Below are 27,141 nucleotides of genomic sequence, written 5' to 3'. Positions count from 1 at the left end.
AGAGTCAGGCATGGTGGCACAAACCCATAATCCCAACATTTGGGAAGTGGCATTGGAAGTTCAAGGACATCCTCAGCTGCGTAGTGAGTTCAAAGCCAGTCCAAGCTACAGAAGACCCTGCCTCACATCTCTTCCTCAAAACACATTTTTTTTTTGAGACAGGGTCTCATTATGTAATCCTGTCTGACCCTGTACACACAAGGATCTGCCAGCCTCTGCCTCCCAAGTGTAAGAATTGTAAGGCATGCACTACTATGCTCAGTCATCCCTTAGGTTTTAAAATTCCATTTCATATTTCCTTGGAGAAAAGTCCTTGATGGTATTTCATCTGGTTTTTGTAGATTAAAATTTCTATTTAACATATGTATGGGTTCATTTATTCCCTTCTTTTTTTCTTCTTTTGCGTTTGAGTAAGAACATGATTTGATGCTCTGGTTTATTATAATTATCCAATGGAAACATGCCATGAGGTTCAAGTTCCTTTCACAGCTGAAATGCACAATCTCATACTCTCCTGGGCAGGACACTTTTTTTGTGTCATTACACACGTGTGCAGAGGAGTGCCTAACATGATACGACCTTGTGGCTCGGCTGAAAGGAGCTCTCAGGGCTGCAGCTCTTGCAGTTTTGACACTGGCAGAATTCACGAGAAAGGCCTCAGCTTCTTCTAAACAAGAAAAAGTTTCAATAAGCTTGAGCTTGCTAAGGTGATCATGAGTTATATAATAGAGAACACAAGGTCTCCCGTCCACCTTTTGTGGGAGAAGTAGGAGAAAAGATGTATTTGTTACCTATGTCGGTTAGTTAATAAATCAACTTTGAGAGGCAGGATGATTTTTGACTGAGACTGTTGTTTTTAGATAAGATCTCACTATCTAGTCTAGGCTGGCCTTGAAGTTATGGTCTTCTGTCCTTTGCCTCCTGAGCTCTGAGATTACAGTTATGTACCACCTAGCTTGATTGAGTTTTTTTTTTTTTTTTTTTTTTTTCTCGTCTTTTTGAGACAGGGCCTGTAGCTGGTCTGGCACTCACTATACAGACATAGACCAGGCTGGCCTCAATCTCACAGAGATCTGTCTGCCTCTGCCTCCCAAGTAATAAAGGCCTGTGCCACCATGCCCAACACTTGATTGAGTTTTTTAACACTAAAAGGAAATGGTTGATAAAATCTGACAAACAGCAATGTTGTTGCAGTGAATGCCTTATTTCCACATATAAACTGAATCTTGTAGTCCCAAGATGTTATTGAATATTTATGAGTAATTGTCTATGAAGATGCATTGTTCTGATTTGACAAAGGAATCTTTGTAAACTTTTATGCTTTCACAAATCCTTTCCACAGCTTACTATTGCCTAGATGACAAAAATCAAAACTACAAATGTTTTTAAATAGCGACATATTTTTCTAAATTTATTTCCTGCTCCTACCTATTCACAGGCACTTCCTCATAGCCTGAGCAAGCTCCAGAGCTCCAAAGTTGTGCTCTGTGTGGGCTTCCTCCTGCCTGTCATGGCCCTTTCCTCCTGCCCTCTTGATCTCTTAGTCGTCCTTTAAGATCCCCCACAAATGTACCCTGTGCAATACCTTTGGCACCTAGGATGGTAGGTGTGCTCTCCCCTATTCTCCTATGTATTCCTATTGCAGGCTTCTTCCAGAGCACATACAGCATTATGTTAAATCTACCTGTACACACGTGCTTCCCTCTGAGGACCTGGGCTCTTTGAGTCTAAGAACTACCTCTCCATCTCAGACCCCAAGTGCCTGGTTCATTTTAGGAGTAGCTATTCTTTCCACCCCCACTTAGAAGACTACTAATAGTCTGAGTTTGTCTGTTTCACATTTAGACAAAAAGTGGGGCAAGATTCCCGTTCCTTGAATGGGAAGCCAAGTAAAATACTGATCATATTATAAACATGATGTGCAAGACCACAGTAGTCCACTAGGATATTAAAGCTCCAAATACCATGTTCAGTGGTTTCCGGTGGAAGTGAACCTGTATCGTCCAGCCAGAGTTTTGTGGTTGGGACAGTGCTGGCCTAAATTCCAAGTGATACAAAAGGTCCATTTTGTTAGCTTCAGTTTAAAACAGTGGGCTACACTTAACTGGACTCAAGATCCATTTCTGGATACACTTTTTAATGAGATTAGGTGACTTTTACTATTATTATTATTTTTTAATAATAATAATAATAATAATAATTATTATTTCTAGTGCAGGAGATTGAACCCAGGGCCTTCCACATGCTAAGCAAGTGCTCTGTCATTGAGCTACACTCTTAGACCATGAGTAGTTGACTCTAAAATCACAAATGAAAGCAAACACATAACAAAAATTTCTATCTCAGGAACTACTTAAGGTTTTCTGTGACAAGTGAATGTTGGTTACTGCCATGGTTTTCCCAGAGGGGTTGGACTCCGGTCTCTTGTAAAGCTTGAATTTAAATCTAGGCCTATCTGACAACCATCTCCTTCTGGAGAACATACCTTGCAAATCTGAGTTTTCAAGCAAGTGTTTCATGTAGGATTAAGGCAGGCTTTAGGCAGGGCTAATGCTTAACCCTGGTTATCCTTTTCTTTGTCTGTGAGCCTAGTTAGACACTGGTTATGCATTAAGGCTGGCGTTCTGTGTTCACTGATAGTTGCCGTTACAGAGTCTACACACAGAGCTGCTATGGAGACTGGGTTTTGGAGGAACTGTCCCCTGATATTTATGTAATGATTTCAAGTTGGATGTAACAAAGAAAATATGGATCCCTTGACTAACTTGTATTTTACTAACTAGTAAATACCTTTGGGTCACCTAGCTGCATCTCTCCCTGTTGTTAAAAATAATTTCCTATATACTGATGATAAGATTTGATTGCCATATACCAGGAGTTCTGACTACAGGGCCCTGGTTCTAATGATCTCTTGAGATTTGGGTGCACATTTTGTGAATGACCAGTAGTGCCTAGTAAAAAATGTCTCAACTAATCATTACAGAAAAGGTGCTGTGTTTTCAATGGCTCATGTGCTCATGTTTTGGAGCAGAATACAGGACTGTTTTCTGATAGATGTTCCTGCTCACGGCAATGTATTCCTTCACCTGTCCCACACCTACAGAAGCTGTCTGAGTGTTCCTAACATTCTATCCACATTCTTTAATTTTTATGGAAAGGTCTTAGTAAATAAATATTTGCCTCAGCTAACTGTTAAACACAGATATGTCTTCATTGCAGATTCTTTCCAGAAAAGTTTATACTAAAAAATAAACAAGGACCTAAAGGGTAGGCCCTGCTTTGATCACTCATATCTATTTTATTATGACCATCAACTAAGTATGTGCCTTGATCATAAGTCTTTTAGTTCATCACAGAATTTCTTTATGCTCTTTGCAGCCATGCTATTGATATCACAAGGGACACTACAAAATAACCATTTTGAATGCATCTCTCTTCCATCACTATGGACAGGGATATTATCTATGGCAGTATTTCATTTCCTTATGGATCTGAGAGTCTCCTTTAACTTAGAAGAGTGATATCTTTCCATCGGTGGCTTCTGAATGTGAAGCCCTGGGAAACTGAAGGACAAATTTTCTGTGCTTTTGGAGCAACGAATAGAGCGACGTAGGATGTGTTTTATTTCTTCATTCTACCTTGGTTCTAGTCCTTCTCTACAGCTATGTTTCCTTTATTCTGCTTTTCTCAAATATTTATTTCATATTTTATTTTGTATTTTCTTTTATAAGCTATCTGAATTGCCCTGTGACCCATATGGCATATAAATGTTTGGAGAGAAGGTATTAATATTTCTTAAATATTTAAATGTATGAATAACAAATATGATACCAGGCAGTGGAAAGAGCATTCTTAATACATTTTTAGTTAAACTTACAATTCATCTAGTTTCTTGAGGTGCATAAATGTATGTTCATTTAAGTGATTAATTTTGTTTTTCCTCATTACCCTGAAATAAAAAGAAGAATACAGGTTAACATAAATATCATGTGAAATACTAAGTGTAACAGACTGAAAAGATAATATACGTAGCGGAAATATAGAGACATTTTCAAATCAGGATATTTTCACTAAAATAGTATGATTGACTACTTTATTTATTTTTTATTTAAGTGTTTGTGAGACATAGTCTCACCATGCAGCCCCAGATGACTTCAAACTCATGATCCTCCTGCCTCAGCTTCCTGAGTGCTGGGATTGCAAGTGTGTGCCATCATGTACAGCTTCAATTTAATTTTAATCTTAGATTTCTTAAATCTTTTCATGAGGATAATAACAAAATGTGATTCAAATTTTAATGAGGAACAGAGAAGAGCTTTGAAAGAGGAATAGGGAAAACCCATCTCTTCAGAATAAAACCTGAAAATCTTGCAACTAAGTGCACAAGGAATTGTCTTAGACTTATTTTCTCAGTCTGCAAAGCATGTCTGTCTAACATGAGGCTCCACACACCATGGAGCCTTTATCTGGTATCTGATATGATTAGGATTGAGCTGCCTAAGAAAATCTGGTCAGAGGGGGCCAATTCAGCTACTTTTAGTTTGGAGATATTGAGTCAGACAGTAGTGCTTGCTCTTTAGTGCCTGTATATGAGAGAGAGAGAGAGAGAGAGAGAGAGAGAGAGAGATGGAGGGAGGAAGGGAGAGTGGAGAGATTGAATCTAAGACCTCACACATGCTGGGTACTTGCTGTGCTGCTGATCCTCATCCCTTTCCTCACTGATCACATATGTATTTACTAGCATAACTAACTAATGGGAAATTTCAAAGGGCTTCCAGTTTTTTAAAAACCTCTTATTTTTAAAATTACTTTAAAACTCAGGATACAAGATAATGGATTTCATTGTGGCATTTTCATAATATATATCATATACTTACTCTTACTGATCTCCTAACCCCTCTTGTGCTGGATAGCTTCAGTGTCAACTTGACACATCTGAGTATAGGGAGCCTCAAATGGTGAACTGCCTCCATTGGACTGGCCTGTGGCCATGTCTGTGGGGTATCTTCTTGATTATTGAGTGATGTGGAAGGGCCCAGGCCACTATGGGTGGTGCCACCCCTGGGTAGGTGGCCCTATGTTGTGTAAGAAAGCGGGCTGAGCAGGGGCCAGTGGAGCAAGCCAGCAAGCTGTGTTCCTTCATGGCCTGTGTTCCATCCATCTCCTGCCCCCAGGGTCCTGCCCTGAATTCCTACATTGGGCTCCCTAAGTGATGAGATGTGACCAGGGAGATGTAAACCAAATAAACCCTTTCCTCCCCATGTTGGTATTGGTCAGAGTGTTTTGTCTCAGCAATGGAGAAACAAACTAGAATACTGCTGTCCTCCTCCATCTCCCTTGCCTCACTCTGACTGGGTCCCTTTCTCCACCAAATGATCCTCATTTTGTTTTCATATCACACAAGTACCACTATTCTCTTTGTCCTTCTCTCCCTTAAGATCTCTTCCTCCTCTCTCATGGTTCCCTTCCTACTACACACACACACACACACACACACACACACACACACACACACACACATGCACACGCACACATGCATGCATATGCGTGTATGCAAATCAGATTTCACATGAGAGAAAACATGTAGTATTATTTTTTTTCAAGTCTGGGTTATTTCATTTAACAGTCTCCCATTGTATCCATTTTCTTGAAGATGGCATAATTTAATTTTTCTTTATAGTTGAATAAAATACCATTGTGTATTTGTACCCACACTTTCTTTATCCATTTATCTATTGTTGGACATCTAAGTTGGTTCCATTTCTTAGCTACTGTGAGGATAATACAGCAATAAACATGAGTGTAATGTATCTTTGTGTTATGCTGACTTAGAGTTCTTCTGGTGTACAGCCAAGGGCCATGTGGTTGGGTCATATGGTAGTTCTATATTTAAATTTTTGAAATTTTTTAAGAAAAAGGTTTATTTCATTTATATGTGTGTGTATGTCTGCATGTTTGTATGCACATGTGCATGTGGTGCTTGAGAAGGCAGAGAGAGTATACCAGATGCCCTGAAGCTGGAGTTAAAAGTGGTTGTGAGTGGCCTGATGTGGGTACTGGGAGTGGAACTTGGGTCCTCTGTGAGAGCAGCAAGTGCTCTTAACTGCAGAGTCATCTCTCCAGCACGGCATTAATCTTCTTGATGATAGCCATTCTGATTGGGGGTGAGAGGGAATTTCAGAGTAGTTTTAATTTGTATTTACCCGATGGCTAAAGATGTTGAACACTTTTTCAAATATTTATTTGCCATTTGTGCCATTTTTTTTTATTGGTGAGGACTGAACCCAGGGTCTTATGCTTAGCAGGCAAGCATTTCACCACTGGTCTATATCCACAAGTTTGTATAATTTCAAGAACAGTTTATTCAGCTAATGCCTATTTATTGATTGAATGATTTGTTCTTTTGGTATTTAATTTTTACATTTCTTTATATTTTTATAATCTAAATTCTTGTCTGATGTGTATCAGCAAAGTCTTTTTCCAATATATAAATGTTTTGACATCTTTGTAAAAAATTGGATGGCTGTAGTTGTGTGGACTTATTTTTAGGTTCTCTATTCCAGTCCATTGGTCTACAAGTCTGTTTTGAGGTCAATACCATAGTTTTTGTTAGTATGGTTATGTAGTATAATTTAGGGTCAGGTATTATGATGCCGTCTGCATTTCTCTTTCTGTTTAGGATGGCTATTTGGGGTTTCCTGTGTTTCCAACATGAATGTTAGAACTAACTTTCTTTCTTTCTTTCTTTCTTTCTTTCTTTCTTTCTTTCTTTCCTTCTTCTTTCTTTTTTTTAGCTCTGTAAAAAATGCAATTTAGATTTTGATGAGAATTGCATTGCATCTGTAGACCACTTTTGGCAATGAATCCAGTTTTACAATATTAATTCTGAAAATTAATTAGTATGTGGGGTCTTTCCATCTTCTAGTATCTTCTTCAATGTCTTTCTTCAGTGTCTTAAGAAGAGCCCTTTTACCTTAGGTAGGCTCATTCCGAGCTATAGATATCTTGCTTTTTTGTGTGGGGAGGAAAGGCTGTAGCTGTGGCGGGCCTGGAGTGAGTGCTGGGAACTAAGGCATGTGCTACCATGCCTGGTTATTTTACTTTTCTTTCTAAAAAATATTTTATTTTTATGTGCATGAGTGTATTGCCTGAATGTATGTAAGTGCACCTGTTTTGTTCAATGACCACAGAGGTCAGAAGAGGGCATCGAATTCCCTTGAAACTGGAGTTGCTGACAGTTGTTAACCACAGGGTGGATCCTGGGAATCAAACCTGGATTCTCTGCAAAAGCAGTCACTGCTCTTAACTGCTGAACCATCTTCTCCAGCCCCTATTTTTCTTTTCTTGAGGCTATTCGTTTTTTTTTTTTTTCCTCCCTGAGTTTTTTTCTCAGCATGTTTGGTATGCTGAGAAAATACTGGTTTTTATGTGATGATTTGTATGCTGCTACTTTGCTGAAAATATTTATCAAGTTTACAGGTTTTCTAGAGGAGGCATTGAGGTCTTTTCATTATAGGATCATATTGTCTCCAAAGAGGGATAATCTGACTTCTTCCATTCCTATGACCCTCAGAAGAGGCTGTCGGATCCCCTGGGGCTGCAGTTATGGAGAGTTGTTAGCTGCCATGTGGGTGCTGGGATTCGAATCCAGGTCTTCTGCAACCAGTGTTCTTAACCGCTGAGCATCTCTCCAGCCCCTTCCTTTCTTATTTGTAACTTATGTAGTTCTCTTGTCTTTTTGCTCCAGTTATGACTTTGAGCACCATATTGAATGAGATCAGTGAAAGTGAGCACCTTTGTCTTGCTCTTGATTTTAGAGGAAATTCTTTCAGGTTTTCCCCAGTTTAGTATTATGTTGGCTATTTATATAACTTTTGTTATGTTGAGATATATTCATTCTATTCCCATTTTTCAGTTCTAATGAGAGGGATATTTCTTTGTTAAAGGCTTTCTCTTAATCTAAAAGATGATAATGTGATTCTTGTCTTTAAGATTGTTTATGTGTTGTATTACATTTGTTGATTTGCATATGTTGAGCCAACCTTGCATCCATTGGATGAAACTAACTTAGTCATAGTTCATGATCTTCTAAATGTACTTTTGAATATGATTTGCAAGAATATTCTTGAGGATTTTTACATCTCTGTTCATTAGGAAAATTGATATATAATTCTCCTCCTGTCCTCTCTCTGTGTCCCCTTATCCAATTTTGTTATCAGAGTAATACTGGCTTTGTAGAATGAGTTTGAAGAATATTCTTGTTAGCTCTTGCACAAATGTTTGGAAAAATTGGGAATAAATCTGACTAGTCCAAGGATTTTCTTTGTCATGATACCTTTTCTTTTATAGCTTCAATGTTTAAAAATCATTTTATAATCATAAACTTTTATTATTTTATCATTTAAAAAATGTGTTCATTGTATAATGTTATAAAGTCCAGGGTACAGTAAAGAAGTCAGCACCCAGTACCCTCAGCACGTTAGCGTTGGGCTACTTTGATTTTTGCTTCACACCCATTGAGTGTTGTGAATCTCTTTAAGTCGTTTACATCATTTTGATTTAGTTTTTGAAGGTCATATATATCTAGGGATTTATGCATTTATTCTATATTTTCTAGTCTTTTTGAATATATGTTTTCAAAGCATTCTTTAATGATGCTCTGGATTTCATAGAATATTTTTTAACATAGCCTTTTTCATCTCTAATTTTACTAACGGGTTTTTTCCTCCATTTCTCTAAGTTAGTTTAGTTAGGGGTTTGTTAATCTTATTTATCTTCCCAAAGAGCTATCTCCTTGATTGAGTTTTACTGTTCTTTTAGCGTCCATGTCATTAATTTTTGGTCTGATGCTTATTATTTCTTGTTTCTTACTGCTTTTGGATTCGGCCTAGTCTTGTTTTTCTAAGATCTTGAGTTGTACCTTAGGTTATTTATTCGATATCTTCATTTTTTTTTTAAATGTAAGTACTCATAGCTACAACTGCATAGGATAGAAGGAACAGATAATAATTAATGGTATAATCTATTCCATGAAATTATAGCAGGAATTTTCCAAATCTAGAAAAGAAATGGACATTCAAACACAAGAGTTATTTAAAAGCCCAAATAGGCATGACCAGAGAGAAGCATAGTCAAGATGTCAAAAATACAATGCAAGGCTGGAGAGAGGGCTCTGTGGTTAAGAGCACATATTGCCCCTGCAGAGGACCCAAATCTGGTTTCCAGCACACAACCTCCTGTCATTCCAGCTCCCAAAGATCCAACGACCTCATTGGGCACCTGATTTACATGCACAAGCCCCCACACAGACACACATATGCATACACATAATTAAAAATAAAGGTGAATCTTTAAAAAAAATACAAAGAAAAGAAATTATATGAAGAACTTTTTGGGAAAATCACCAACTCATCGACAAGTCAAATATATCAAAATGATATCAGATCAACCGTCAACAACAGCAACCATCAGGCCAGTAAAATATGGAACAATATATACCAACCCTGAAAGTAAATAACTGCTAAACAAGATTGCTATATTCAGCAAAATTGTCTTTTGAAATTAATGAAAAACAAGGACATTTCAAGTCATGTACAAACTAATGCAGTTCATGATCACCAAGTCAGCATTGCAGAAGATACTTGAGGAAGTAGTATATACATAAAAGAAAGTCTCACTCATGAGGGCACAGGAAAAAATAATTTCACGAAAAAAATAAGAGCAAAGAAGGACTCCATCATGTCCAACACATTAAACCAGCAAACCCCTAATACTAATAGGGGAGGAAGAAAAGAGCAAACAGTAATCTAGCCAACAAGAAAAATAACTAACAAAATTGCAAGAATTGCTAAACATTTCTCCATAAAAACATTGAATGTAAATGGCGTCAAGTACCAAATAAAGAGCCACAGACTGGATGACTAGAAAAACAAACAAACAAACAAACAAACAAACAAAAAAATGAAACTAAACCCCCCAACTAGATCAAACTCACTGTTATCCCCAAGAAACATACCTCACTGGCAAAATCATCCATAGACTGAGTCAATGGATAGATATCAATCTATAATAGAATTAAATCAGTATATCCATTCTGATGTCTGATAACATAGACTTCAAACCAAAATTAGGAGAGATGTAGAAGGCCATTACATATTTATAAAGGGAGAAGTTAAGAGGATATAACAATCATAAATATATATGCACTGATGATTAGAAATCACAGTTTCATAAAAGAAATGCAAATGGACACTAAGAGTAAAAAATGTCCTGATCCACTAATAGTGTGTGATTTCATTACCCTGACACTCACCGTTGGTTAGGTCAGCCTAACTAAAAAATCAACAAAGAAACTTCAGAGTTAAACGCACCATGATGAAATGCACTTAGATAGATGTAGGATCTTCCATCCAGCAAATATAGAATGTGCATTCTTTTCATTAGTCCACCTTTTAGACAACATCACAACAACACAAATCTTAACAAATACAAAATATTTGAAATAACTTCTTGTTTCTTATCAGGCTATAGTGAAATCGGTAGCAAGAGAAACTACATAAATATTTGTAGACTGAACAATAAGCTCTTGAATGACCAGTGAGTGGGTAAGAAAAGCATGGTTACATAGATTAAAAGAAAAAGGAGAGGGGTGGACAAGATGGTTATGGAGGAGAAGAGAAAAGATCAAAAGACTAGATAAGACGAGAAAAAAAGAAAAAAGGGAAGAAAAACCAAACAAAAGTCCTGATAATGAGAATGTTTGACAATAACAAAATTAGATAATGTAAGAATGTGAACTGAAAAAATAAAATAAAAACATGTTTTTGAAACAACCATAGCATCAACTACTACTCCTAAAAGTATAATAGAGAGGGAGAAAGAGGGAAAAATGGGAAGCAAAAAAGAAAAAAAAACTGCCCAACAGTGAAAAAATGAATGAACAAAAATTAGATAAACGTGCAAAGTGAAATAAAAATAAGCCATAATTAAGAAAAAGAATGAAGTGAAAATACTGTGTAGTAACATGGGGAAAAATGAGGAGCACACGGGACAATGACAGAAGAAAGATCATTGAGTGTTAGAGCTGCTTCATTCTGTGCCCTCAAGATGTGGAGACTGCCAGTTCTATGCCTGGTGTGTGGCCTGGGGGCAGACAGTTGAGCTTATGTGCTGCTCTTGCTTTTACTATGGCTTATGCTGGTGTTAAGTCTATATCAGAAACGTGTCTGGATGTCCATCAGAGCTGTCTTCGCCTCAGTAGCTTCCCTCCTTTGCCGAGTAGAGGTCTTTGCTGGCTACAGTTAGCTTTGAAGCTTGTGGGCTATGCAGCCTGATCCAAGACTCTCCTGATCATACCCCTGGGTAGCTAGTGTTCTAGCTGATAGTGTCTCCCTTGAAAGTTGGGAGTATGGAAAGCAACCACGGTGCTGAGATCTGTGCAGGCTGAGGACCTGCCTTCATACTTTCTAAACTAAGTATTTATCTCTATGATGGAGGGACGTAGCTACAAGTGTCAAGTGTTCTTCTGGAGCTTTAGAGTTTAGACTGTATAGTAGTGAACAGCTCCAGAAGTTGATCTACTTGCAGACCTTAGGTTCAGGACTATCAAATTCCAGGATTATTCTCCATTGAAAAGATCTGTTCCAAAAAACCCAGGGCAGGGATACCTTTCCCTATCCACTTTACTGCCTGAGCTGAACCTCCTGCTGCCTGAAGACTTAGGCTTGTCAGTGTCTGTCCTTCTAGCTTTCTGCAATTGCCTCCCAAGTCTGTCTCTCACTGCAGGGCTGTGGCAGATAAAATTCAGGGTCCGTGTCTTATTGTCGGGAGCCATGCTTGACATAAGCATTGGAAATTAGATGAGTGCCACTTTAAGAGCTTCCGAGCTCTCCGCTTCAGCGGTTTGAGCTGACAGGCTGTACCTGCAGGATAAATCAGGTCTTCTAGAAAGTTAGTTTCCGTTTGGTCTACGGGCACCAGAAGATGCAGCTACGTGCTGTATCCATAGTTACCTTTTTGTTTCTGTTAGGAAAATCTCCCTGGCGACCCCAACTCTGAGTCCTATATAAGATTTGTGAACCCCACAACAGAAGCAGGCTTCTTGTAATCACTCCCCTACCTGTAGCTACCTTTCTTTAAATAAATTCCTCAGAAAACTTCAGACTTTTGTCTGAGTTTCTTTCTTGTTGAAGACCCAAGCCTGGTGGGCTTGGGGGGCATTCAACATCTTATTGTTCTCAGGTCTCCAGTGTAGCTTAATTTCAAACTATAGACTCTTCCTCAAGATCTCACCTGGCTTCTACCTTCTAAGTCATGAAGAGTAACAATGGGTTTCTCTCCACTTCTGATCCATCTGCCAAAGGAATGACTATCTCACCCAAACCCACCACTGCCTTTGAGGCTTGGGAGGTCTGTAGGGTTCCCAGTCTCTTCACTAGCGCCAACGGCTTATTTGTTACATCCCCTCCTGCCAGGGCACCTTGCCATTGAGGCTGTGTTCTGCTGATTTACTTCTTGCTGTGCCACCCTTATTTTCTCCACATTTTCAGCTGTAAATTATATTCTTTCTTATAAGGATTCCTCTCTTTTAGTACACAGAGGCAGCTTCTAATCTGTGATCGTTAGTTTTTTATTATTTTTATTTTATGTGCATTAGTATATTGCCTTTATGTATGTTAAGTACACCCATGTTGTGCAGTGCCTGCAGACATCAGAATAAGGTATGGATTCCCCTGGAACTGGAGATGGTTGTGAGCCACCATGTGAGTGCTGGGGTTCAAACCTGGGTCCTCTGCAAGAGTATCCAGTGCTCTTAACCACTGAGCAGATGATATCTCCAGCCTGACACAACATAGAATCACCTGGGAAGAGAGTCACAGTGTCCTGCAGGCATGTCTGTAGGGGATTGTCTTGATTGCTATGGGAAGACTCAGTCTTAAAGTGGATGGCACCATCCCCTTGTTTTGAACTCTGGACTGTATAGAGAAAAGAAACCTTGCTGAGCATTAAGCATGTATACATTTACTTCTCATTGCTTTTGACTGGATGTGATATGACTAGCTGCTTTAAGCTCCTGCCACTGTGACTTCCCCTTCATGATTGACTATAACCTGAAATTGAAAGCTAAACTGAACCCATTCTTCCCTAAGTAGTTTTTTTGTCAAGGTATTTTATCACAGCAATATAAATGAAACAGGAAAACTTATCCTCTCACCTAGTCTAATCTGCTATTTAAATCACATGTGACATGCTTTCAAGGTAGCTTTGCTCTATCCTTAAGTGTTTAATTCTTTAAACCACTACAAACCATTGTCACGTCTCCTGGTATCCCTGGACCCAAACCACAGACACCTGCCAAGAGGAAACCCAAATGATTTTTTTTTCTTTCACACAGAAGTTTAAAAGTCAATGCAAGTAGAATAGAAAACAAATTTGAAGATTTTTCAGATACTCATTTAGTCTGCTACCTTTAGGTACAGTATGATTTCCTCTGGGAAATTAGATGAACTGTTTTGCAATACTGATATTAAGCACCCTGTATCTGAAGATCCACTCACTGGAAGAATTCACACTTTTTTATGATTTGGAACCCATCAGGATGGATGTCAGAATTTGGAAAAATACCCTGATACATTCAATGGTAAGTATAACATTGTCTGAATACAGTGTGTTAGATGTTGTATGATGAGGGCTTTGACTTTTCCCACAATGGGCCCCAGTAAATATCGTATTTTGCATTGGGACATACAGTCTACACATCCACCATTTACAACCTAAGACTTATGAGATAAGACATTTACTATCTGCATTGTTATCTGAGATATGTTCTTGTTCTGATATGTAATTTTTATGATACATAATTCTTTTTCATTTATAAAGTACTGGTTAGGGCCTGGAGAGATGGCTTAGTGGTTAAGAGTGCTTGCTGCTCTTCCAGAGGACCGAGTTGGGTTCTTAGCATTCATGCTGGGTGACTCACAACCACCTGTAACTCCAGTTTCAAGGGAGCCAATGCCTTCTTCTGGCCTTGTGGGCATTGTACTCATGTGGCACACACACACACACACACACACATGCACACACATCTTTTTAAAATGTGTTGGTCAGGACTTGCTAAATTGGTTGTGCTAACACTACTTTCACTACTTAGTAGTTGCAACAAAGAGTTTGAAAAACATTCTGGAAAAAAAAGCTGTGAATTGGGGAGTTGGGTTTTGATATTGAAGGGAATCCCAGTGTTTTCCATTTCTTACAGAGAAGGGAATATGAATTTAAAATTGGGCCTCATTTTTGCAACAGATGGAGACTATTACAGAGTCCTAGAACTGGTCAAATGCAGAGAATAAGTGTCTGTGAGACGCTTAACCCTAAGTGACACATCTTCAAAGCAATGTCTACACACAGGATGAATGCATCTCTCAACTCTCACCAGAGAAGCTTCCTTATTCAGCAGATGGTGATTAACACAGAAACCCACACTGGCCAATGTGCAGAGAAAAAAAGTCTGCAGAGTGTTTATCCCTGAATAGGACACTTGTATCAAACCTCTGCTTCTCAAGGCTCAGGGATCATTGCAGAAGAGTAGGCGGAAAGATTGTAAGAGCCAGAGGTGGTGGATGACGACAAAGAAACAGAGTTTTCCAGATAGCTGATCAGTTACCCATATGAATTCACAGCAATGGTGACAGCATGTACAAACCCTGTGTAAGCTCAAACCACACAAAATTCCAGCACAGACATGGGGAAGTGGCTAAAAAGTCCCAACCCAACTCAAGGAACTTTTGCAACTTGATGGCTGCTGGGAGGAGGAAAGATAGTCTCACAGGGTTGAGACTCTTGGTGGGCCCAGTGGATGGACCCACACTAAAGGACATGCGGGGAAACAAATCAGACCCTATAGACTGTATTGTATATATAAGAGAGTAAATTAAATTGGGTGGAAGGAAGTGGAAGAAGATGAGGATGGGGAGGGAATTGAAATACTATCAAACTATACCAGATGAAAATTGTAAAGATTCAATAAAAAATAAAATTAAAAACAAAAACAAAGCAATATTAAGAAAATAAAATTGACCAGAAAGACAAAAGAAGAAAAGAGAGTCTATTCTGTAACAGTTTAAGCTTTATCCTGTTTGGCATGAGAATTCTGAAGTGTTTAAAAAATTTTGACTATAGTCTGTTTTTTATTTACAATTATAAAGAAAAACAATCTTTCTAGTAATAATTTGCAAACGATAAGCATCTTTACAAACTATGACCTCAGTTCAATATTTTTTAAACTGAAATTCAAGTTTCTTGGTGCTGTGTGAGAATTTCTTTCCATTAAAATGGGTCTGTGTATTATTAAGTTTGAGGAAAATAGTTCTCAGATAACACAGTTTCATTATGCCATGCCATGCCATTGTAATGATTCATGTGTGTTTAAATCTGTGACTACCCTTGGTTTGAGCTTTATGTTCTTTGGTGTCAACAAACTTGAAGTGCAGAGTGAACAACATGCCCTACCTAGTGTGTTGGGTGTCTGAAAGTGATATCCCAAAGTACAAGACATTGGTGAGTTGAGCACTTTGAACCAAAGGGCACTGGCAAGACCTCAGGAGCAATATCTTCCTGCCCTTCTGTTTTTTTTAAAGTAATTAAAAATTGCTTATTTTTTCCCTTCATACACTAATGCATTTTATTTTGATCAAATTCATTCCTCACTCCTTGCTCCAACTCCTCCCAGGCACTTCCATCCTAACTTCATATTCATATATAAATGAAACTTACTGAGTCCATCAGTGTTGTCCACATGCATGTGCATGCAGGGCTTTCCATTGTGTGAGCAACTTGCCAGGGACTGTCTGTGACTTCTCAGTTAGGGGTAGGGCTTTGTGAGCCCTGCCTCATCCATGCTGGAATACTGATTAGGCTGATCTTGTGCAGATCTTGGGTAGGCAACCACAGCTATTGAAAGGTCATGGGTGCAACTGCCTGTTATGTCCAGAAGACACTGTTTCATAGCTGCTGTCCCTGACCTTTGGCTCTTAAAATCTTTCCACTCCTCCTTCTGGAATGCTCCCTGACTTCTGGTCTTCTTTTTCCTGTTGTTCTTCCTCCCTGGAGGAAGACCATAAAACTAGGCCCTTCTCCTCAAAGCCAGCTGTTAAACCTAGAAGTATCATTCTAGCCTTCCCTCACCCTCACCTTTTTTTTTTTTTGGTCTTTTTTACATTATATTTGGTACTGAAGATTAAATCTGGAGCCTGATGTATGCAAGACAAGCACCCCATCCACCACTGTGCTACATTTCCAGCCTCTCCTGGCTTTCTGTATAAATCAGGCATAAAGAAGTTCCCAATTATGCCTTGTCTGATAGATGATTATGAGACCTATATCCCAGAAGAGTTGTGTCCCAAACCTAAGAGGAAGGAATGACACAGAGAGGTGAAGAGCTATGTGGCACACTGCCTTGGGTTTCCTCTCTCAGTCCATCACTATAAATCCTTAGCCTACTTGTCCAGTCACATTTCAATATGGCTGTCTATATATATACATATAATTTTTTTTGGTCTTTTTGAGACAGGGTCTCTCTGTAGCCCCAGCAGTCCTGGAACTCACTATGTAGACCAGGCTGGCCTTGAGCTCAAAGAGGTCTGCCTGCCTCTACCTCCCACATGCTGGGATTAAAGGAGTGCACCACCACGCCCGGCAGCTGTCTATTTTTTAGAGGAACCTAAGCATAAGCATGGACAAATTTTCCTGTGTCTTTTGTCTTCATCATCAAAGACTCCCGAGTTACGTGAAACTGATGAAACAAATCTGTCAAGCTCTTCTAGCTAACCTGGCTTCTTACAGGACTGTTCACCATGACCCTCTTGATAGAAGAGGAAAGGAATCACATTGTTCTGCCTCTCCATATGCTTGGGCTGGCTTCTGTCCACATGAAGGATTCATTTTGTTTGTAAGGAAATTTAACATTACTTCAAAAACATAAGGTATTACTTACAAAACAGTTAAATTATTGCAGGAAATAAAAGTCAAATTTCTTAAGTTATGGATATGGTTGCCTTCAAAGTCCCTGGAACATAAAAATAAGACACAATCAAACTAAATTCACAGACAGAAAAAAAAACTGGCTAAGAATTATTTGCTATCTAATAAAATATCTTTTCTTCATATTCTGTTTACTTCATATACTCTGACTTGTAGCCATTTATACAGTAGCTGAATATATATATATGTACTACAGTGATCCGTTTTCCTGTATCAATGGTAAAAATGATATGAGGACCTGGGTTCAATCCCCAGCACCACAGAGTAAAATGTTTTAAGTCACATCTTTATCATGTGTCCATAGGGATATGGGTATTATTCTGAGAAATTGGAGAGAATAAGTCAAAGTGAAAACCATTTTTTGTGGGATGTATCTAATTTATTAACAGATGTTTAGCAGCCAACCACATTAAACATTTGTCCAGAGTTGCAATGGCATTTCCCTAAGCAGAAATGAAGCTAGAGGCTGCAAAAGATGCTATTGTGCAGTAAAAGCTGCAACTTCGAAAACAGTATTCATTCATCTCCCCACAGAGTCCTCAGAAAAATTCTTAGTAGCCTGGCACTGATGGGAGCAATCTCGTCTGCTTTTCAGATTGCCACACCAGCTGCCCTTGCTCTCCATTGTTGACTTAGGGGGTTCCGAGATCCCCCTGGAGTGCTCATATTGTATGAGGTTGTCTTTATAAGGACTCTGGTGGGTGCCCAGAAGTTACCAAATTTTGTTTTGTGGTACTAGGGATCAAAAGCAAGCCTTTGTGCATGCAAGGCTAGTGCTCCATCGCTGAGCTGAGCTGAGGCCATTTTTTTATCACCTCTCTTCTTTGATCTCATAGTAGGCATATGGTAGAAGTTGGCAGAGCAGAAGGGAGTGAGCCACAGTTTATGGATATACTGCTAGTAAACAGTGCCCTTACACCTTAGTGTTTTACAGCACTCGGTTTTTATGGTTGTTATATAGCACTAAGCTATTCAGGAGCAACTGTGACTCAAAAGTAGGGTAGAAGTGTGATAATGCTAACAGGAAAGCCCGCGATCTGCTAGCTCCAGGTGGACTGTCAATTTTGTTTGGGGAAACTGCATTAAAATTGACACGGATGGAGCAAAATATGTCTGAGAGATTTGGAAGACCAGGATCAAGGGATCTAAAATTTGCATAAACTGAAGAAAAGGGTATGTTTCTACCGGAGAGTAACATAAGAGGAATGTGTTTGAAGTCAGGCTGCAGAATCTATCAACTTTCCATGTTACATCAGAATAGACAGTTAGACCTGTGAGTTGAAGGACACAAATCGATGCTCTAGCTCTTTATCAGTTGACAGTGTCCAGAGAAGCAGCTTCCCGTCACCACGAGCATTTAATGAGGAACACAGACTATATTAGAATTAAAACTCTTGGGTCTAGAGTAGATCACACTTCTGAAGGAACATTCTTTATTCTATTAAAGAGGGAACCGAACGCTTATAGCTCTGCTTTTTTTTTTTTTCTTCCGGTCTTTTTGAGACAGGGTCTTCCTATAGCCCCACTATGTAGACGGGCTGGCCTCGAACTCACAGAGATCCGCCTGACCCTACCTCCCAAGTGCTGGGATTAATGGCGTGCGCCACCATGTCCGGCCCAGCTCTGCTTTTTAATTCTCAGTTTGGCCCAGGCTTTTGGTCTGTCATTGCCGGACGGATTCTTTTTATTTTATTGATAACGGATTATAATGAACCTACCACTAGATGGCGGTGTTCCCTGAAGAACCACAGAATACTCAAAATGTGTTGAGCATAGCTCCTGCCTGCAAATTCAGCACTGGGAAGATGGGAACAGGAAGATAGCTGTGAGTTCAAGGCCAGCCTGGGCTACACAATGAAACCTTGCTTTAAAAATAATTTAGCCACGCAGGCAACTATGTATGCTATCAAGTTGACAAAAATATCCATTACTACTAATTTAATAACTTTAAAAAAATAAAATGAGGCACCTACCAGGGAACAAATTAGAGACTTTTGACTGAATACATTTAATTTTAGGCTTATTTTAGCCTTGAGTTGTAAATTTTCTTTGCCTTTCTTCATGAAAGTATGACTTTAGGTCCTTGATATGCAGGGATCTGGCTTGAAGAATTCATCTCAACCAGGCAATAATGAAGCAAAACAAAACATAACTGCTTTGTGCTTCCAAGGCCCCAAGCTTTGAGGGACAAAGGGTTTTGTTTCCACTGTGTTTCTGGAACACTACTTTCCCCATGTAATGAGACCCAAAACCTAACAATTGCATTCTCCCCTTTCTACATGGCAAACTGAAAATCAAAATTCCATGCTTTCCTTTGGAAGATCAAAGCGGTTGCTCATTCCCTAGCCTCCTGTTGTACGTTCTAGAGGCATTTTCAGATGCCTACAGATCTTAACCTCTGCTTGATTTCTTACCTTTCACACAGGTCTGTCACAAAGGAAACTGTCACAAGGGAAACTGACATGCCCATGTCACAGGGAAACTGACATGCCAAAGGAGGAGGAGCCCTTGAGTTTGTGCCACTTATGACCTCATCTGTCCATGCACCTGACCTCCTGCTAGCCTAGGGGAAGACAAATGCCTCCTCCTGCCTTGCCCTCTCCAGCCATCTTTTTTCTTTTTTAAAATTTATTATTTTTATTTTATGTGTATGCATGTACTGCCTGCATGTATGTTTAAGTGCACCTTACATACAATGCCTGTGGAGGACAGAAGAGGTCATATGATCCACTGGAACTGGAGTTTCAGACAGTTGTTAGCTGCCATGTGGGTGTTGGGATTTGAACCCAGGTCTTCTGCAAGAACTGTCAGTGTTCTTAACCTCTGAGCCATCTCTCCAGCCCCTCCATGTGTTTTCTTGAGTCTGGTTTGTGCATGTGCATGTCTTAAATATAAGGTCATTTTGGGTGCTTTCTTTGAACATTCTCTGTTTTCAAGTCTGCATCTATTAGGATTAGGGGTAGGTACATATAACAGAGATTCAAGCATAGTAGCTTAAGTACACAGGGATTTTTCATTTTGAAGAAAAAAAAATCCTAGATAGGCAGTCCAGGGCTGGGGTGGCAGTCTCACCATACTGTCAGGCATGGTGGCACAGGCCTTTAATTCCAACACTCAGGAAGTAGGGGGATCTTTTTAAGTTTGAGGCCAGTCTGGTCTACGTAGGGAGCTCCAGGCCAATGAGGGCTACATAGCGAGACCCTGTCTTAAAGCAAAGAAATCTAAGAGCTTTGCAGTTGCTGTTTGCATGTCTCTCTTTGTGTCCTTTGTTAAAGCTAGAGCTATCATATACATTCTAAAGTTTTTGCATTGAGAAGGAGCATTGTGGTTGGGTGTACATCAGCTGCAGTTGATTTTTAATTGCATTGTTTAGATTTCAGTAGCTGTACATGATCTTTCATGGTCTGAGAGGTGGTGGTTTATGTATGTCTACTTTTCCCTTTCTTTTGGTTTCTCATGGATATCTTTGGTGTAAAACAGTTTATGCACAGCTATAATATAAAACCTTTTATAGGAAATTGCAGCAATAGAATTAAAGTGATGGCACAGTTTGGATCTTGAATGTTTCCCATAAGCCCATGTGTTGAAGGCTTGATTCCCCAGAGTGGTGCTGTTGGGACACTGTAGAACTTTTAGAAGTGGAACTTAGTCTCTTAGGTCATTGGGAGTGTGGCCATGAAGGGTCCTGTGGGCCCCTGGTCCTCTCTTCTGCTCCTTTGCACTCTAAGTTGTGATGTAGCTTTGCCCCATGCTCCCACCATGGTGCTCTACCTCACCACAAAGCAGCTGACTCACCACTGGCTCCCTCTAAACAAACTGAATAAACCTTTTTAATATGCTAATTTCTCGGGTATTTTGTCTATGTGGCAGAAAGCTAACACAAAAATCTTTCTTTATGTAGCTTAACACGTTTCCTAGGTTTCTATCTTGCCTATGGATGATAAAAGTATGATGCCTGCTTTCCGCTTTCTTTTTGTTTGGATTCACTCCTTTTTCTACTCTCTTGTATACAATATATGATTATGAATTATGGGTACCATGTTGAATAATAAATCTCCTGAAAATATTCCTCCTGTCTAGCCAAACAGCTCCCTAACTCACTAGTAGCCCCACTTAGCTCCTGGCAACCACCATCCTACTCTGCATCTATGAGCACAATCATTTTAGATTCCACGTATAAATGGCACCATTGATATTTGTCTTTGTAACATTATTTATTTCACACAGTAAATGCCTTCCAGGTTCATCTATTTTGCTGCAAATGATAGGATTTCTTTTTTTTTTTAATGACCGAAAAGTGTTTTATTATATGTATGTACAACTTCTCCTTCCCACCCCTTCTCCCCACCCCCCTTCTTTTCTTTCTGATGGGGTCTTACTATATAATTGAGGCTGGTCTTGAACTCATGATCCTCCTACCTCAGTCTCTCAAATGCTGAGATTACAAGTGTGAGACCCTGAACTTGGTACTACCTGTCTTTTGATAAAGGCTATCCTAACCAGTTTGAGGTAATATCTCACTTTGCTTTTAATTTCCATTTGTATAATAATTAGAGAGATTAAGTATATTTTCATAAATTTGCCATCTGTTCCTTTAAAAAATATTTACCCAATATTTGCTTAGTAACTTTTCTTTATGTTTATCACTATAACTAATTCAGTTGGCCTTAGTTTGCTATTTTAAAATAGTATCACATGGGGCTAGAAAGATGGCTCAGCAGTTAAGAGCACTGACTGCTTTTGCAGAACACCCGAGTTCGATTCCCAGCACCCACATGGTGGCTAACAACCATCTGTAACTCCAGTTCCGGGGGAATCTGATGCCTTCTGACTTCTGTGTCTGGCATTGCACAACACGGGTGCACTTACACACATGCAGGCAGTACACTCATACACATAAAATATAAATAATAAATATTAAAAAAATAGTAGCACATAATTTCATAGGTTTAAAAATGTTAATTATAAAAACAGCAATAGGTTTATTAGGCTTATTAGTATGGCTAATATAGTTTTAGGTTACTATTTTAAAATACAGTTGTTTTCCTAGATTTAAAAAGTTTCATCCAATAGTAAAACACATGTGATATGAAAGTGGGCACAGAAAGGGTTAAATGGGGATAGGGTAGAGGGGAGTGAGGAAAGAGAGGGGATAGGGTGGGGAAAAATGTTAGTCAAAATTAAGGGTGTATGAAGAAGCCATGTAGAAGCCATACTTTATAAGCTAACTGAAAAATGTAATTTTTAAAAAAGAGTTTGTATGTAGGAATCCTGTATCCATGGATGTTACTGCTCCCTAAAGTCTTAAGTTTTTAAGTGAAAATTCCATTGTCACATGTGGCATACTTCCTTATGAACTGCTGGCCAGAGAGCCCCCAGAGGTTCCCCCAAACACACAAGCTATTGCTCTTTCTCTTGGTTGTCCACCAGAACTAGATGGTAAGACTCTATTGCTGAAGACAAGCACATGCTCTGGTTAGAGGTCACAGGAGTCAAGCTGGAACTGACCTGGAAACTTCCTCTCTGATGGCTAGTCAGAAGGGGCTATGCAGGCTGGTGGAATGAAAAGATATGGTTTTTATCTAGATGTGGAATTGTGTGCTACAATACCAACCTACCAGACAAGATATGCCCATTGGTACAATAGTTACATGATTATTTTGGGGGGTAATTAACTGCTTTCTGACTGGATTTGAGGATATACATGCCTGATCTTATAAACCAAGTCAAAAACATGGCTTCAGGGAGTGAGGGGTCACAATCCCCAGGCAGGAACCTATTACTATTCTTTTGCTAAATGGACATGTTGTCCAACTACCTTCTAATACTTATGTTTATGCCTATAGACTAGTGCTGATCTCGATCTTGAGCAGAGAATCTTCGTTTTTGTGATAGGCAACAGTTACTGCAAAGACTCATGACTGTTCAAAGTGTGGAGAATATGTGACTCTTGAGGGCTCAGTCCTAAACAGGATAATAACATCACTTCCTCCAAGGTCCAGGGAACATTGTGGAAGACAAGGCCAAAAGGATGTAAGAGTGGGGTGATGGGAAGGAGAGCTGTGAAATGCTGCCTTGACATGGCTTTTGCCATCGTGATCACACAGTAGTTGGAGATACCTGCACAGACCAGCACAAGGTTGGGTCCTTCAACAATCCATCATGGATGGAGAAAGTGCTTATGAGGCCCACCCCTCCCTGTGGAGCTGTTGGCAATTAATGATTGCCAGGGGAGCGGGCGCCATTTTCTTCAGTGGTGTGACTGACTGCTGCCTCACTAAATAACCCTGCCTATGACCATATAAGCCACCATAATTGAAATCAGTGTCCTCACCCAAAAACATGAAAATAGGAGGGGAGCTAATTGGGAAGAAGAAACGGGTCAGCAGGAGTGAAGGGGTAGTGGAAAGATGAGTATGATTACAATACATTGTATGTGTGTATGAAATTGTCAAAAATAAATTAAAAATGTTTCACTTAATGTTTTGAAATGTTATTTCTTTTGATGTTTAGAAAAGGTTGTAAATGCTACTGATTAGTTTTATGATAGTTTTATTTAAATATTTTCTTTTAAAAATCTTTTATTTGGGGCTGGAGACTTGGCTCAGTGGTTAAGAGCACTGACTGTGCTGTGCTTGCAGAGGACCTGGGTTTGATTCCCAGCACCCACATGGTGGCTAACAGCTGTCCTAACTCCAGTTCCAGGGGATCTGATGCCCTCTTCTGATCCCATGGCCATTGTACGACATGGGTGCACTTACACACATGCAGGCAATGCACTCATACACATAAAATTAAAAAAAAATTAAAAAAATTATTTTTATTTATCTGTATATGTCTATGTCTTCATGTTTGTATGTGCGTGTGTGTATGTGTGTGTGTGGTGTGTGTGTATGTGTCCATGTGTGTAGGTGCTTGGGGAGGCCAGAAGAGGGTGTTGGATTCTCTGGGGCGGGAGTTACAGGCAGTTGTGAGCTTCCTGTTGTGGGTGCTGAGAACGGAGCTTGGGTCCTCTGCAAGAACAGTATATGGTCTTAACTACTGAGCCATCTCTCCAGCTGCAACATATATATATGTATATATATGTGTATATATACGCATATATGTATATATGTTTTATATCTTCTCTTTAACAATAGTATTTAATTAAATTTAACAATTCTATTTAATTTTGCAATAATAACCTGGAATAATCTTTTGGTGCACTTTGATAGGTTCCATAATCTTCACTAAAGACTATGTTCATATTGTCCGGTTACCCACAGTATCACTTTATTTAATTAATTAAAATATTTTATTATTTTTATGATAAATGCTGAAACTAGTATACATTTTTTCTTGCTACTTTTTTGCCTGCCTTTCACCTTATAATCTTAGTCAATTATATGCTTTCTATTAGACGTTACCTTAAGACTCCCAAATTATCTCTACTTACTTAACTACACATTTCTCCATCACTTACCACTTTCAAATCATTGATTGTTGGTTTTAATCACATCTCTAGCACCTAGCTCTTTCTCTTTACTGTTGTGGGATTTGAAGCCACCTACCAATAGGATTATTAGTCTTCTTCCTTAGTTGATTCCTTTATCCTTATATGATGGATGTTCATCTTTATCCCCATTGTTCTGAAGCCATTTTTTCCCCAAAATTAATGTAGGCTCTTTGGTTAAAAATCAGTGCTTCATTATGTTCATTTTGGAGAATACCTGGCCATTGTTTCTTCATATATTTCTGCTCTATGTTCTTCCTCTTATTTTTCTGTGATTCCACTCACACTTTGGCTAGATCATTCTAAATCATCCTGCAGTGTTCGGACTCTCTGTTCTGTATTTCACCATCTTTTTCTCTCAACTTGAAATCCTTCCTTTGGCTTATTTTCAAAGTCACGGTTCTTTCCTCAGTCTGCTCTGAGGCCTGCTGGAATAATCTTTTGGTTCACTTTGATAGGTTCAATAATTTTCACTAAAGACTATGTTTATATTGTCCAGTTGCCCACTGAATCACTTTATTTAATTAATTAAAATATTTAATTTATTATTTTTATTTTATGTGTACGAGTGTATCCCTGCATGTATGTAAATGTGTTGTGTAATGCCCCATGGAGGTTAAAAGAGGGCATTGGACCTTCTGGAACTGGAACTACAGATGTTTTTCAGCCACCATGTGGGTGCTGGGAATAGAACTCAGGTCCTCTGCAAGAGCAGTCAGTGCTCTTAACTACTGAACCATCTCTCCAGCCCCTAATTAGTTTATTTTTGTGTGCATGAAAGTGTGCATACCCCAGCATGTGTGTGGAGGTTAGAGAACAACTTACGTTGGTTCTCTCCTTCCACTGTGTGGGTTCTGGGGCTAAAACTCAGATTTCCATGCTTGGCAGCAAGTGTTTTACCTGCTGAATTCTCTTGGCCCCACTTCATGCGTGTGTGTGTGTGTGTGTGTGTGTGTGTGTGTGTGCATTGATGTGTGAGGGTGTGCACATATTCATGTGTGTGTAGAAGTGTGCTGTGTGTGCTTGTACAGGCCAGAGGTCAACCTCAGATGTGTTATTCTGCCAATAAACAAATTTGGCTTTGTTTCACCTTGAAATAAAACTCTACTTTCTCAGCCCTTGAGCACTACTGCTGTCGCCCATGTTTGTCTCTTTTTATTTATTATGTTATTATTGAGACAAGGTCTTTCTCTGGAGCCCAGCTGGCTTGGGACTCCCTATGTAGCCCAGGCTGGCCTTGAACTCATAGCCCAATCTCTTTGCCTTCATCTCCAAGTATTTGGACATGAGCTGCTATGTTCGTCTGCTTTTTATTAGTTTTTCTTTTCTCTTTTAAATGTTTTTTCAGCTTTTATTGTGGTGGTTTCAGTTTCCTGGTTGTTTAAAAAATTTATTATTATTATTATTTTAAATATTTTATTTATTATTTTTATATTTTAATGTGTATGTGTTCATTGCCTGCATGTCCCATGTCATGCAATGCCCTCAGAGGACAGAAGAGGCTGTCAGATCCCCTGGAACTGGAGTTATGGACAGTTGTTAGCTGCCATGTGGGTGCTGGGATTCGAACCCGGGTCTTCTGCAAGAACATTCAGTGTTCTTAATCACTGAGCCATCTCTCCAGCCCTATTATTTTTATTTTATGTGTATGAGTGTGTCTGCATGCGTGTTAGTGCACCCATGTTGTGCAGTACCTTTGGAGGTCGGAAAAGGGCACTGGATTCCCTGGAACTGGAGTTAAAGACCGTTGTTAGCCAACATTTGGGTGCTGGGAATCAAACCCAGGTCCACTGAAAGACCAACCAGTGCTCTTAATTGCTGAGCCATCTCTCCAGCCCAAGTTTCCTGATTGTTTTAAAGAACTATATTAAAGTGTCTTGTCTACCACTTGCCACACACACTACAAGTGTAATTCCCTAGACTATCATATGTCTTCTTATTTTATATATATTTTACTCTAAAATCAGAGGTAAAATTTTGTTTTGGCCAATAAATTTGTCAGATTTTCTAGTGAATACTTTGCTAAACGGAAGTTTGTATGGAAGCTAATGGTATTATGATTAGTTTGAAAACAGATGAATAGTTAGAAGGCAAAACATTATCATTGCTGTACTGAAATTTGGATATTGTTACACATGAGGAATTCAGAGATAAACAGTTGTTTGTTTGTTTTTAAAATGTCTTTTGCTTTATCTTTTGTGCTTTTGCTTTTCTTTTTATTTTATGTGTAAGCATGTATCGCATGCACGTATGCAAGTGTGTGCATGTCATACAGTGCCCTCTGAGGACAGAAGAGGGCATTGGATCCCTTGGAACTGGAGTTACAGATGGTTATTAGCCGTCATGTGGATGCTGGGATTTGAACCAGGGCTTCTGCAAGAACAATCAGTACTCTTAACCATTGAACCATGTCTCCAGCCTGCGTTGTTTGCTTATAGATAGCTGATATTTATAGATAGTAACACAAACTTTTAAACTCCACATTTTTAGTAATAAATCTCAATAATGTTGATTCTCAAATTTATTATTAATATTATTATTACTATTGTGTGTGTGCATGTCTAAGGATGACACAAAGGAGTCAGTTCTTTTCTTTCACCCTTTGTGAGTTCTGG

At 39.1% G+C, this 27,141-nt stretch overlaps 1 protein-coding gene across 7 annotated transcripts in view; it reads right to left on the bottom strand.

Annotated features, from left to right (window-relative positions):
* Positions 1–27,141, bottom strand: part of Rxfp1 (relaxin family peptide receptor 1) — a 174,508-nt gene that overhangs the window by 25,528 nt on the left and 121,839 nt on the right. For 5 of the 7 annotated variants that reach the window (XM_008854318.2, XM_017803515.1, XM_008854317.2 and 2 more), the window contains 2 exons: positions 16,988–17,059; positions 3,878–3,949 (listed from right to left, as the gene is read on the bottom strand). In XM_008854318.2, the coding sequence (XP_008852540.1) occupies positions 3,878–3,949; positions 16,988–17,059 (144 nt within the window). The remainder of the gene's footprint in view (positions 1–3,877; positions 3,950–16,987; positions 17,060–27,141) is intronic. The other 2 variants (XM_017803516.1, XM_017803514.1) reach the window with 2 other exon arrangements.

Source organism: Nannospalax galili, unplaced genomic scaffold, assembly GCF_000622305.1.
Source record: "Nannospalax galili isolate Female #2095 unplaced genomic scaffold, S.galili_v1.0 scaffold305, whole genome shotgun sequence".
Taxonomy (NCBI): domain Eukaryota; kingdom Metazoa; phylum Chordata; class Mammalia; order Rodentia; family Spalacidae; genus Nannospalax; species Nannospalax galili.
The sequence above is the reverse complement of the archived record's forward strand: the minus strand, read 5'-3'. Positions and strand labels throughout refer to the sequence as shown.